Source organism: Phocoena phocoena, chromosome 19 (genome assembly GCF_963924675.1).
Source record: "Phocoena phocoena chromosome 19, mPhoPho1.1, whole genome shotgun sequence".
Lineage (NCBI taxonomy): Eukaryota > Metazoa > Chordata > Mammalia > Artiodactyla > Phocoenidae > Phocoena > Phocoena phocoena.
Genome location: NC_089237.1, coordinates 9,321,487 through 9,334,759, shown reverse-complemented (window position 1 = coordinate 9,334,759; position 13,273 = coordinate 9,321,487). Strand labels below are relative to the sequence as shown.

The window sequence follows — 13,273 nt, the reverse complement described above, 5'->3', positions numbered from 1 at the left end:
TCCAAGCCCCAAATCACGACCCACCCGAACCAAGTCAGACGTGGAAGTCAAAACAATTCTCTTTTTCCCAAAGTCATTTTTACTTGGACTGTCGGTCACTTGCCACAGACAGAATCCTGACGGACAGGCCGTCCTGGGCCATCCCAGAAAGGCTTCAAATAGCCTTGCTGCTGGCTGAGGACAGGGCGGTGAGGGTGTAATTCCTCATTCTTCCTGAACAGGGAAGAATCGGGGCCAGGGAGGGCGTCAGACCTACCTCTTGAGCCCCGCGTGAAGTCTAAGAGAATGGACACCCTGAGGTCAGAAGGAAACTTCGTCTGGAGTGACTTTTCTAGAGTGCTTTCCAGGCAATCCACCTGCCAAGAAAAGACCCCAAAAGAACAGAAATGAAAGATCTGAAAAGATGGTTATGTATTAAAGAAATGAACCAACCTGTCAGCTAATGCCCGCACGGTCCTCTTTGAACACACACAAGCATGTACACGCACACACCAGCCATGCTTGCCCAGAAGCCAACGCTGCAGAACCTCTTCACCTGAGGCCACCGCGGTAACCGTAATCCAAAGACATGGCATCTGCGGCCTGGGCCTGGCAGGATGAAGCTCTGGGGGTCAGGGACACGGTGTCCAAGGGTCTGGACCTCGCCGCTCTCGAAAACACTAAGACACCAGCTCCCACACACGTTGCAATGGATCATCCTTACAGGCACACAACAAACAGCGCCCCACACACAGACAGCACTCGGTAAATATTTGCTCAATGAATAAATCCAAGACACAACCTGCCCACTGCCACTCTCCACAGGTTGGACGTGGCATTCGTCTCCCAGGAGAACAAACACGCTTCCCAAGGTCACAGCTAAAAGCACGTCCTGAAAGCGGGGCAGACTTTCCTCACACAGGAAGGGAAGGGGTGGGCTCTCTCCTGCCCCCCACCCTTCCCCCTCGCCCCCTACCACAGCCCCTGTTCTCTTCCAGCTATGCCCTGGGGGTTTCTGAACAAGGCAAACCAAGAAACAACACTTGCTGTGGGCAAGGGTCCATCTCATTCCCTCGGAGTAGAAAGCCATCCAGGGACTCCGACAACACAGCGACCTCATTCACACTCACTTCAGCTCAACCTACAGATTCTGCGCTGGGCTCGTCCTACAGGAAGCACCCGCTGCACAACAGGTGACGTCTGCTCCTTCCCAGCCCCCCGTGTCTCGTTGGAAGGGACAAGCACGGCATGACAGCAAGTCTAGGTGGAGCCAGGCTGGCCGCAGACCTGCACCCGACACCTGGTGCCTGGGCGAAAGCAACGGCCAGCTCGACCTGCCATGCTAGCTCCTCTGCCTAATACAGACTCAGAAGCCTTCTCTATGAAGGACCAGATAGTAAATATCTTGGGCTTTGCAGGTCAGATGATCCCTGTCACAGTTACTCAGTTCAGCCACTGTAGCAAGAAAGCAGCCATAGACAAAACAAAAATTAATGAGAGTCACTATGCTCCAATAAAGCTTTATTTATGGACACAGAAATCTGAATTTCACATGCTTTTCATGTGACACAATTACTACTCCTCTTTTGATCTTTTGCCAAACATTGAAAATGTAAAGCAGAGGACACGGGTTTGAGCCCTGGTCCAGGAAGATCCCACATGGCAGAAGATCTAGGTGCACGGGCTTCAGTAGTCGTGGCTCGCGGGCTCTAGAGCGCAGGCTCAGTGGTTGTGGCGCACGGGCAGAGCAACTAAGCCCATGCGCCACAACTACTGAGCCTGCGCTCTAGAGCCCGCGAGCCACGACTACTGAAGCCCGCGTGCCTAGAGCCAGTGCTCCGCAACAAGAGAAGCCACTGCAATGAGAAGCCCGCGCACCGCAACGAAGAGTAGCCCCTGCTCGCCACAACTAGAGAAAGCCTGAGCACAGTAACAAAGACCCAACGCAGCCAAAAATAAAATAAATAAATTTATTTTTAAAAAAAGAGAGAAGCCACCGCAATGAGAAGCCCACGCACCGCAAGGAAGAGTAGCCCCCACTCGCTGCAACTAGAGAAAGCCCGCACGCAGCAACAAAGACTCAATGCAGCCAAAAATAAATAAATAAATAAATAAATTTTAAAAAAAGAAAATGTGAACACCATCCTTAGCCCATATTCCACACATAAATAGGCGGTGGCCAGATTTGGCCTGCGGGTCACAATTCTCGGAGCCCCGGCTTGGCAGACAGACGGCCTACGGCCCCTGCGCAGGGTGAGGAGGACACGGGCCAGCGAGGTCAGGAGGCCCAGGATCACATCTCCCTGCACCCCTAGCTGATCCTCCTGACGTGCCCCAGAATCTGGGGCAACAAGAACAAAAGCTGGCCTGAGACGCAGGCCAAGGAGGGCGGCTCTACCCCAACTCCACGGCTCTACACAGCCCAAGGTTTTAGGGTGACTCACTACTGCCAGTAGGACCACCCCTGCTTAAACCTTACCAGTTCCTGTTCCAAAGGACCTGTCCCCAGGTAGAGGGACGCCATCACGACCCGCCTCTTGGCTACTTTTATCTGCCCCTGAAGAGAAGAAACAATTCAAAATTCATAATCACCATTTTCACAGTTCAGTGAGAAAGATACAGTCCTTTGATACTGGAGGCAAATAACACTCCAAGCTGCAGTATCCTGCATCTTCACCAGTTAATATTTAAACAAGCCCCAAATGTGTGTGGTAACCTACCAGGCAAGGAGCCGCAACCCGCATTTGAAATACTCAGCCTGAAAGTAAGGCATGATCTAGCCATGCTATAAGATACAGCACAGCCACGAAAAGAATGAAGGTCTTTGCACACTGACCTGAGGGGATGTCCACAGTGCACTGCAGGAACAGAAGCAAATCACTGAACAGAATGTAAACCATGCTCCCCCGTCACCACCCCATGCACACCTGTATAGGGGTGTGGGTGGGTGTGTGTGTGTGTGTGTGTGTGTGTGTGTGTGTGTCCAAGGAGCAGAGCCAGACGAGGGAGTGCGGGGGCAAACTTGCACTCCAGCCCCGTCTGCACAGCTGGGGTTTTATAATGAGCATGTAATTTTTTTTTAAAACATATTTATTTATGTTTATTTTTGGCTGCGTTGGGTCTTCGTCGCTGCACGCGGGCTTTCTCTAGTTGTGGTGAGCGGGAGCTACTCTTCATTGCGGTGCACGAGCTTCTCATTGCGGTGGCTTCTCTTGTTACGGACCACGGGCTCTAGGCGTGCGGGCTTCAGTAGTTGTGGCACGCGGGCCCAGTAGCTGTAGAGCACAGGCTCAGTAGTTGTGGAGCACAGGCTTAGCTGCTCCACGGCATGTGGGATCTTCCCAGACCAGGGCTCGAACCCGTGTCACCTGCACTGGCAGGCGGATTCTTAACCACTGCGCCACCAGGGAAGTCCCAAGCATGCAACAGTTTTGAGATGCAGACAGACAGGTACCTAGCTAGACACACACACAGAACACACCAACGTTCAAAGGTGATGCATCAGTCCCAATGGCCAGCATCCTCTCCCAGGACCTGATCCAGCCATGGGAGTACACCGGACCCCTCACCAGCGCGGCCAGGCCCCAGAGGAGGTCAAGAGCAGGAAGAAGGGCAGCACCACGCTCAGGGCAAGCTGGCGAGGGCACCGGGGAGGCAGGACACACGCACGTGCTGGCTTTCCCACACGGCCCCCACAGCCTGCACTGTCCATGGAGGAAGAGGGGCATCTTGACTAGATAAACACACCAACACACCACTGGGAAAGGCTTATATGCAAGGAACAAACAAAAGAATTTCCTATGTTTGCTGTTTCCTTCGTTTTGTTATTTATTCAGATGGTTGCTTGTGGGGAAAGTGAGTATGAAGACAGGAAAGAGAGGAAAACAAGTTAAGTGTGAGGCAATCAAGTTCGGGCAGCAAAAGTCTATGCAATTGTTTGCCATGGCGCCAGGTCCTCTGGTACAAGCTCAGCTGTCACGAAGGCCTGGGCCCAGGCAGAAACCACGCTGCACTCTCTTCTCTGGGAACACGGGCCACTCTGTCCCAGGAAGAAACACATCCCGCTCCACACAGAACGTGCCGGAGAACCCGCCCATGACTCAGTGCAGAAGGCAGGGAACGGTGGCCTCGGATTCTTCCTGGCCTGCTGGGCTGAGCCCCTCGCGCGTCCCTCCTGGCTGCCACAGCCCCACCCACCCCGGGCAGGTGCGCCGCGTGGCCTCACCTCCAGGCCAGGGGACCCCCATGTGGAGACTCAGTCCATCCTTCACCCGGAGTTGATTGGGACACTAAGAACCACCTCCTTTGAAAAACCTGTTTCTTCAAGCCAAGCAGAGAACCAAGTAGGAGTAAAGAGCAAACAGCCTCAGCATCAGTTCTACACAAACAAGGACACACAGGAGAGTCAAGCAGTGTAGGGAAGTGGGGGAGAGCGTGCCCGTATGTGCGCGCACGCGCGCGCACACACACACACACACACACACACAGCATACCGGAATGAGCCAGCCGGAAATTAAGCTAAGAGTGGATATACAGAACAACAGGGCAAAGGAGAGAAAATGTGCAAGCATTCAAATGAACTAGAGTTGGTTGTGCAGAAAAAGGAACATCTACATATATTTCCTGTTATGTCCCAGCACTTCTCCTGACCGCATCATACCTTAATTCTAACATCACTGAATTAATACAAACTCAGAATTCATGTAACTAAAAATTAATTAGCGTTTAATTACTTCATTCCGATGAGCAGTTTAACCACAAATAACTAGATGTGGCATGAACACCTGACTAATGTATTGAAAGCTGAACCCCGCCAAATGCAAAGTTTAGCATCTCTACCAAGAGAGAGAAGGTACAAACTTTAGACAGAATTACGGAAAAGAACCAGGATCACGAAACCTAAAACCAGACATCCAGACTTTCCAGTTACCTGTAAATACTCTCCACTGAACTGAGAGGCTCCCGGCCACTTCCTACATATCAAATCCCATCCATAGGTCATTATGTCTCCATTTCCTGTCATCTACTTTATGGAGCTACTGTGTGTTGGAGACGTTGCCGGGGCAGGAGTCTGCCATGCCCTAACCAGAATGAGGTTCGTTCCCTCCCAGACGTCCTCAGCAGGGACGTGCCTGCTGAGGTCCCCAAGCTCTCACTAACCTCCCGCCTCGCCTACATCTCCAACACGGAACGAAGGGAATCAATCTGTCACAAGAACCAAAACCTAGGACCTGACCCTCAGTGCCCGCAAGCTCTGAGCTTCTCCACCTGAGACATCAGCCACCCAGGGGAGCTTCTGATCACGGCCCAACTCAGCCATCTGTGAAGCGGAAACCTAACAGGTGGAACCCGCAGGAATAAGCTGAGCAGCCATCAAAAGTTTCTAGAACACAAGGTGCTTCAGCCCAGGACTCGGCCAACCTTATGCCCCCAAACCTCTAATTCCATGTCTGACCCTCTCTCTTAGACACAACTTACCTTCATGAGCTCAAAAAACTCTGCAGGTGAAGAAAGCACCCTGACGTGAGAGCTGGAGACTCCGAACTCTGGAACCAGGTTTCTGATCCACTGGAAGCGATGCACACCCTCCGGACACAGGCAGCAAGGAGGCGAGGTGACATGGGGGACAGCTGGAGACAGCAGAGGCGCCAACAACAGCCATGGTGGCCTGGGGAAAGAGACATACAAAGGGTCACACTTCTCAAATACTTCCTCACAAGTCTCTCTCAGCTCCTGTGGGCAAATAAGAATTTTTCTGGGTGGGGGGGGGTGAACTTCAGATTTCCTAGACCATCTTAAGAGAGCCCCAGTCAAACTCTGTAAAAGAATTTTTCAGCCCCTACAAGTTGAGCAACTTAAGAATTGCCAAAGCCTATGGATAAACCCCAAACTTTATGCTGATTCCAAACAACTCAAAATTTAGAGCAGCCACAAGTAAACTCAGAAAAGCCATCGCCTGGTTAATGCCCCCAACGAACCCACCCGCAGAAAGCCGCCAAAGGCTGCCTGCAAGGGCAGGTCTGGTCTCAGGCTGGTGAGTACAACCCAGACCCCCGGTTGTCTCACTGATGAGATAAATGGGCTTTTATTCAAGGAAGGACCCAGAAAAAATTAAGTTTTCTCTTTAATACTAGGATACAGAGAGAAAAGCTGGTGCTGGAAGAGGTCACCTCAAGAGGGGCCGGCAGTGACGACAACTGCCCCTTCACCTCTGGACACATTCTCCTCAGAGGTCACACCCAGTCTCTGGCTGGTTCCCGTCCACTGAGGCCAAGACTGCAGTAAACAGTCCCCTGCCCGCTGAGCCTCATCTTTGTCCGGATGACGAGACACCTGCAGGGGCCAGGGGAGGGCAGTGCACACCCAGAGCCCCACACCGACCAGCCCGTCATCTGAATTCCAGCAAAGAGCGGCAGGAAAATCCTTTTCAGCGCGTGACCTTCACCACAGCCTCAAGAGGGGCTCTAGGGAAAGGACGCTTAAACACCCCAAGGCCTGAAGGGCCACAAATTCCAGGAGGATGATTTCATTCACTTGCCTCCTGATAAAACGCTGAATCTTCCCAGGGTTCCTGAATGTCCCTACACACAAGCCAGATGGCCTGCAGCTGTGCTTCCCAGAAAGCCCACCGGGCTATCACGGCAGCTCATTGCCAAGAAAAGTTTAGTCAGCGGGTGGATGACACCGGGTCTGGACCCTGGGAAGCCAGGGTTCACCATGGGCCTCCGAGCAGAGGTGGGGACCACACTCCCGGGCATCAGCTTGCTACACTTCTCTGGCTTCTGGGTAACAAGCAGCAAATGAAAGGCCTAGACATGTAAACAAGGGATTGCGACCTCAATTTCCCCAAAGTGGAGGCCATGCTCCTGCTGTGCTCAAGGCTACTACCTTCCAGAGGGAAGAGGGAGCGCCTTCAGTCCAACGGAAAAGCATGAGAACGGGAAAGGTGCACAACAGTCTATCAACGAGAAGCCGCAAAGGGGGCCTAAAGTCTAATGTTCATTAATTAAACATAGTCTGTTTGAGGAGGAAAACCCCACAGCACTGTAAGGTCAACTGATCTCCCAATCTCACAGCACTTATCGCTCAGACCATATAAAAAGTATCCAGGGTGTCGCCGGCAACCCAGGCCATGCAGTCAGTCCCCACGCGTTCTTCAGATGAGCCAACAGACTCAGAGCCGCTCCCAAAAAGGAAGATGAGGAAACACCTCTTTGGCACACAGCAACCCAGGGGAGGGCAAGTGCCAACCTGGGCCTCAATCCAAGCGGTCATGTGAGCACCGATGGTGTACGGGGGAGGCACGGCTGGCCTGGGCACCACTGCCCACAAACCTGGTGGCCTCACTAGCGTACACACCTGAAATCATCTAAGAACACAAAAGAAAATGCTGAGGCTAATGAAGGAAAGGTCAAAATATACATATGGTGGATGTGCTTCAAATGACCAAAAGGGGGAGCTGCTGATGCCTGAGCTGCTGGGGACGCCTCACAACACCGTCCCTCCAAATGGGCTTTGATCGCCCGGTGGGACTCAGACAGGAAGTGCGGGGGCTCCAGGCGAGGAGAGGTGCGAGCACAGGGAAGAGGCAGGAACTGCCAAAACCCACCAGCGCCAGAAAAACCCAGGAGGGGCTCAACAGGCAGTCCAGAGAAGACACACAGTGACTGTACGGGGGTCAGGCCCCGCCACCCAGGAGAGGGGCTCGGCAGGACAGGCTTGGCCTTGGGCCACCGCGGGCAGGCTGCGGGCCTGTCGGGCAGCTCTCCTGGGAAGCTTCAGTCCAAGTCCAGATCAGGGCCTCAGTCCAAGATCTGCTGAGGGCTTTTTTATGTTGCTTCCTGTTTAACCTGTGTACTGACAGGTTTATTTTTGTTAGAGAGGAGAAGAACTGAAAACCTATTAGGTTTCAGGGATTCATCATGGAGGAGACCCAACCCTCAAGCGGTAACTTCACATTCCAAAGAGGAAGGTGCTTGGAAAAAAAGCACAGAGTTTTATAAAGGCCCCACAAGGTCGGCAAAGGTGGGGAGACCACATCCAGAGCCCAGACACTCGAAATCTAACTGCAGCACCTGGGCCGGGGCAGAAGCAGCCAGTCTCCGTGGGAGACAGCACAGGGGCTCACGTTCTCCGTGCATCTCAGCCAGATCCCCACGGGGGCGAGTTCCCGCTTTCCATGACGGACGCCTGGGAATCTTCTCAGAAAACACTTCTCCCCGTGCCAGCCACAGCCCCTGCTGCACAGTAATCCCAGCCTCCAGGGGCCGACCACCTGCACAAGCAACTTCCTCCTCCAGGCAGCTGTCCCGGGTCAAAACCCTAACCCCCAAGAGACAGGAGGAGGCAGGGAGCTGTGGTTACTCTACAAAAAAAGCAGGGCTGTCACACTCACCATTTAGAGAACTAAACAAACACACACATTTTCCACATCTAGGCCTGCACTCCCCTGAATCATCTCTTTCTAGATAACATGTAGCTCCCATTTCTAGTTATAGGGAGGAGGAAGTGGCAGGGGCTGGGGGGCCAGATAATAAGGTTCTGCCGCCCTCTCACTCCTTTACTCCGGATTATCAGGGAAGTTTGGAGGACAGAGCTAAGGCCAGAGCAGGGGCGCGCCCTGGTACTTGCACTCAGGCAAGCCTAACCACTTTGCTACAGCCCTCAGCCGCTGGCAGAGGCGGCAACAACAGCGCAAAACAATCCTCAGCCCACGGTTCTGAAGGTGAAACTGACAGCACCCTCCCCAAAGGGTGGGCTCCAGCCACCACCCACACAGACACCGGACTCTGGGGAAAGGTTCAGCCAGGTGATTTAGGGCTTCCTGTGAAATTTGCAAACAAATTCCCTGAGCTGGAGAGTGGGCTGGGCCTAAGTGCTGAGGACCCCTGACCTGGGGCCACTCCCTCCACCTGGAGAGGGGCCTGGGGGAATGGGGTGAGAGGATGGGGGGGTGACGCTAGGAGAACACAGTGAGTATGGAGTGGGAGGGCAGTGGGGAAGAGAGGGAAGTTTCTTCTCAGCATCTCTAAAAGGAATCCATATCTGGACTGCCTTGACCAAGAACAGCATGCAGTAACACTCTTGTCCGTGGTCCGGGGGCCACCATTAAAGCAGGGACAGCAGAAGCCTGCCCTAGACAGGACGATGCACCCACCCGACTCATGAGAGGCACAGGACCGCAGCGGGACTTGAGTTCAGAGTAGCCAGTCAAACCGAAAGAGGGAGAGCAGAACGGCTGCTGAGGCCGCGAACACAGCTATGTGCAAGGGAAGCTTCAGAAAACGGGAGAGGGCATTTCTCCTTTGTGTGCGGAGACAGGAGTCTTCCATTCCAGCAAACATTCTGAAGCTGCAAGTGCTCCATGGAAAAATACTGCCACACCTTGCGTTCTCCGTTCGCCAGGATGCACAACAGTGCGCCTGGAGGTCCAACCGAGCTCTCACGGGGGCAGTGGAGGCACTACTAAGGAAAGGCAACGCCAGAGAATTCCACCTGGGTCTGCACTTCACCTCCACCAGGCCCCGCACAGCTCTCACGGCTTCAGAGGACACAGGTGCTTCCCCCGGGGCCACAGTGGTGTCACCCACCCTTTGGGACACAAGGAAGCAGGCCCACCTCCTAGCGTCTTTTCAAAACAGGGTCTGCAGGGCTTTGAAGGAAGAAAACGGTGATGCCGGAGGACTATCTCCTACACTAACCACAAATCCACCGTGGACGGCACAAGAGTTCTGTCCCCTGTACCACGCCAGGGCACTAATTAAGTGTCCTGCACTCAGGGTCATGGTCTAAAGGTCCACGAGCTCTCCAGGGACTATAAGGTTCGTGGTACACACTCTGTGGTTTGTATCCCACCCAAATCTGTACAAAACGACGAAAAAAGAAAGAATGTTTTAAAAGAAACTGAGCTCTCCGGATTGCAATATTTTCAGAAACTACTTCTTAAGAAAAACCCACCCTCCCCCCGTCACACACATTTAAACGTAAAGAGGTGAAGTGATGAGAAAAGAGCAAGTCATAACACTTCCTGAAAAAAGCTCGAAAAACTACACGAAAGGACGAAACTTCCTGCAGCCCCAGCAGCAGGCAGCCTTTCCTGACTAACGCAAGACCTAAACCCAAGTAAGGGAAATGAGTGTGAATTCCCGTAGGTCACAGAACACCAATGGCTGCTCCCTCAAGGCCGGCACGAGGCCGGGGCTGCCAGCATGTGGCAACACGCTGACTCTCCTCTTGGCTTGTCCAAAAGAAAGTCGATTACATGGAGGGGCTAGAAACCTAACATATACTTATAACCCACAACACACCTCCGTAGCCAAAGGCACCAGGCATAGCCAAGTGTCTGCCGAGAACCACTCACACGTTCTACTAATCCAAACTGCTGCAACCAGCCTGACTTCCCGGCAGTGAAAACGACTCGTTTACATTACTCGGATCACGTGTTTACAAGGGAATTATCTATCAGACCGCTTCAATCCCAGGCTAGTTTCTGTGAGCACACAGCTGACTGACCAGCCTGCTTCAGCAGCAGCAGCAATGTGCTCAGAGGGTACTCAGGTTAATAGGAAGCTAATAAAGCCACAAGTTACAAGTCAGTCTGCTGCAAATCTTATTTTAATTCTCTGCAAGATCAAATTTGAATTATTTGGGGAAATCATGCTTTGATTCTAAACATCCCCCCTCCCACCCATTCTACTGCTATAATACAAGAGGTGGCGCTACTGAACTCTAATGAATAAGGAGGACTGGGTCCCAGCATCAGAAAACTCAGAGAAAAAGTAATTTCTGGAAACCTGGTGGTCCCTCAGAGTAGAAACCACTAAGAAGTTGAACAAGAGTATGTTGAGCTGGCATTACAAGGTAAGGAAACCTAATAAAAAGAACAGTTTGCTGGTTATGTTTCCCTCTTACACTCAGGAAAGTTAGGACACCCCACCAGCACCCCACACACACACATACACACAAATACACACACATACACACACACACATACATACACACACCTAAAATAAAGAAAATAGAACTTGGGTTTCAAAAATAAAGACTTTTCTGCACACATAGCTCAAATTGAAAATAGTTTTTAAAAAAAAAAGAAAAAGGAGACCACAGAGAAAATATTTCCTTGTATGGCAGCAAACTCAGTTAGAACTAACGCCCTCTTGACACATTTTCCACCAGGTCTCATACCCCAAATAACAAGTCAATTCTGTGTAGTCTGATGACTCCAAGAAACTACCTGAAGTTTCTGTCTTCCTCGCCTGAGCGCCAGACCCGCCCTTCACCTGAACAGTGAGCGCCTCCACCTGGACCCACCTGGATACTAATGGACATGCCCCGAACTCACCTTATCGTCATCCCCCAAACTTGGTCCTCTTTCTCGCTCCCTGTTTTAGTGAAGCATGCCACCATCCACGTGGTCACCCAAGTCAGAAACATGAGCTACCTCCTCAGCAACCCCCTACACACCCCCACCAGAGCTGATTCCAGTCCAGCCCTCTCTTCTCTTCCCACTGTCCATGACTTCATACAAGCCCCACCCCCTCAGGCCTAGACCGCTGCTGCCACCATCAACCTACATCACTCACTATCCTTCCTTGAACACTGGCTCCCCACTTCCTCACCTAGCCTACTCCTACACGCCTCCAAAACACAGCTCCAAGATCATCACCGCCAGGGAGCCTTCTGTGACTTCCAGGTGTGCCTTAGTGCTGCCATGACCTTTCCTACCTTACTTTACTATTGTCTGTTTATGGGTCTGAGCACCATGAAGGTGGGACTATGCATGTTCCCTCGGTACCTAGCACAGCACAGCCGTGCTCTATACACGCATGCTGAATGAGTGAATGAATCCAGCTGTCCACGGTAATGAGTCAGATGCCTGCTTAAGAAAAAACAGCAGTATTTCCAAATCAATAATTAGAAGTAATTCTTTTAAGTTGATTAATTAATTTATGGCTGCTTTGGGCCTTTGTTGCTGCACGCGGGCTCTCTCTAGTTGCAGTGAGCGGGGGACTACTCTTTGTTGCGGTGCTTCTCTTGTTGCAGCATGGGCTCTAGGTGCGCGGGCTTCAGTAGTCGTGGTGCACGGGCTCAGCAGTTGTGGCTCACGGGCTCTAGAGTGCAGGCTCAGTAACTGTGGCGCACGGGTTTAGGTGCCCCGTGGCATGTGGGATCTTCCCAGACCAGGGCTCGAACCCGTGTCCCCTGAATTGGCAGGCAGATACTTAACCACTGCTCCACTGGGGAAGCCCCTAGAAGTAATTTTAAATAGAGTTCTCTGTCACTATGGCTGTCTCTATAACTGAAAGGAGACCACTGCAGTAAAGAACTGTTCCCTCTCACCACTCCCCTTGCTAGTCACGAGGATTCACCAGGCACTCCAACAGTTGAGTCAGGCTGGCAAGCTAAAATCTAAAATAAGTTCATGGCTACACAGAACTATTATCAATGAATCAATGATGAGAGTTACAAGAAACCACATGATTCGGGGAATGAGGAATTGGTTGGTGCAACTGAACAATAGAGAAGAAACGAAAGCAGCCACTGGAGGTGAGTGGCCATACAGACATGAGTAACCCCAAACAGCCAGGCCACAGAGAAGCAAAAAAAATCTGCAAACCAAATAAGGCAAAGAAAGGGTCAGAACCCCACAGTACTGTAGTAATACTGCTCAAAACATTTATCCTCCGTCCTAGCATAGGCATCACCTCCAAGGATTAAAAGACGCAAATTTCTGACATTTGTGTTTCAATGTCTGTGATTTAACTGAGTTCCTGGTTTAATTTTTGACCCAGAGCCTTAACCAACTTAATCAAGAAGAAATATGGAGCCACAAGTCCTGCCTCCACTAATGCTATTTACAAAAAAGACTTTTAAGAAGTCAATGTAGACTATCCCCACGGCAACACTGCCCTCCCCCCCCCCGCAGAAAAACACTCAAGAGAAATGTCTTTCTTAAAAGAATTTGTGGCGATTGCCCCAACAGCCTTTAGTAATCAACTCCAATGTTAAACAGTGATTAAGTACTTTTCTGTACAGTTTAAATACATACAAGGGAAATGACAAAATGGCCTAAACATCTCGTCCTTGAGAACATTTTTTGAAACTTTAAACCAAATTTCTCAGTGGTTTGATACCAAGATGTAGAAGTCATCTGACTTCACTACCCGCTGGAATAAACAGGTCTTTGCTAAACACCAATTACAGAGAACAGAGCCCACCTCTTCTACACCCCACTCCCACCGGGTTCACTGATGTGAAACTTAAAGCCGTTCTGATCAGTAAGCTTCCAAGA

At 51.4% G+C, this 13,273-nt stretch overlaps 1 protein-coding gene across 1 annotated transcript in view; it reads right to left on the bottom strand.

Moving 5' to 3' along the window:
• The window catches only part of PGS1 (phosphatidylglycerophosphate synthase 1), a 38,344-nt gene that overhangs the window by 23,955 nt on the left and 1,116 nt on the right, over positions 1-13,273 (bottom strand). The window contains exons 2-4 of the mRNA XM_065896571.1: positions 5,458-5,647; positions 2,459-2,536; positions 257-356 (exon numbers count right to left, since the gene is read on the bottom strand). Coding sequence (XP_065752643.1) covers positions 257-356; positions 2,459-2,536; positions 5,458-5,647 — 368 coding nt within the window. The remainder of the gene's footprint in view (positions 1-256; positions 357-2,458; positions 2,537-5,457; positions 5,648-13,273) is intronic.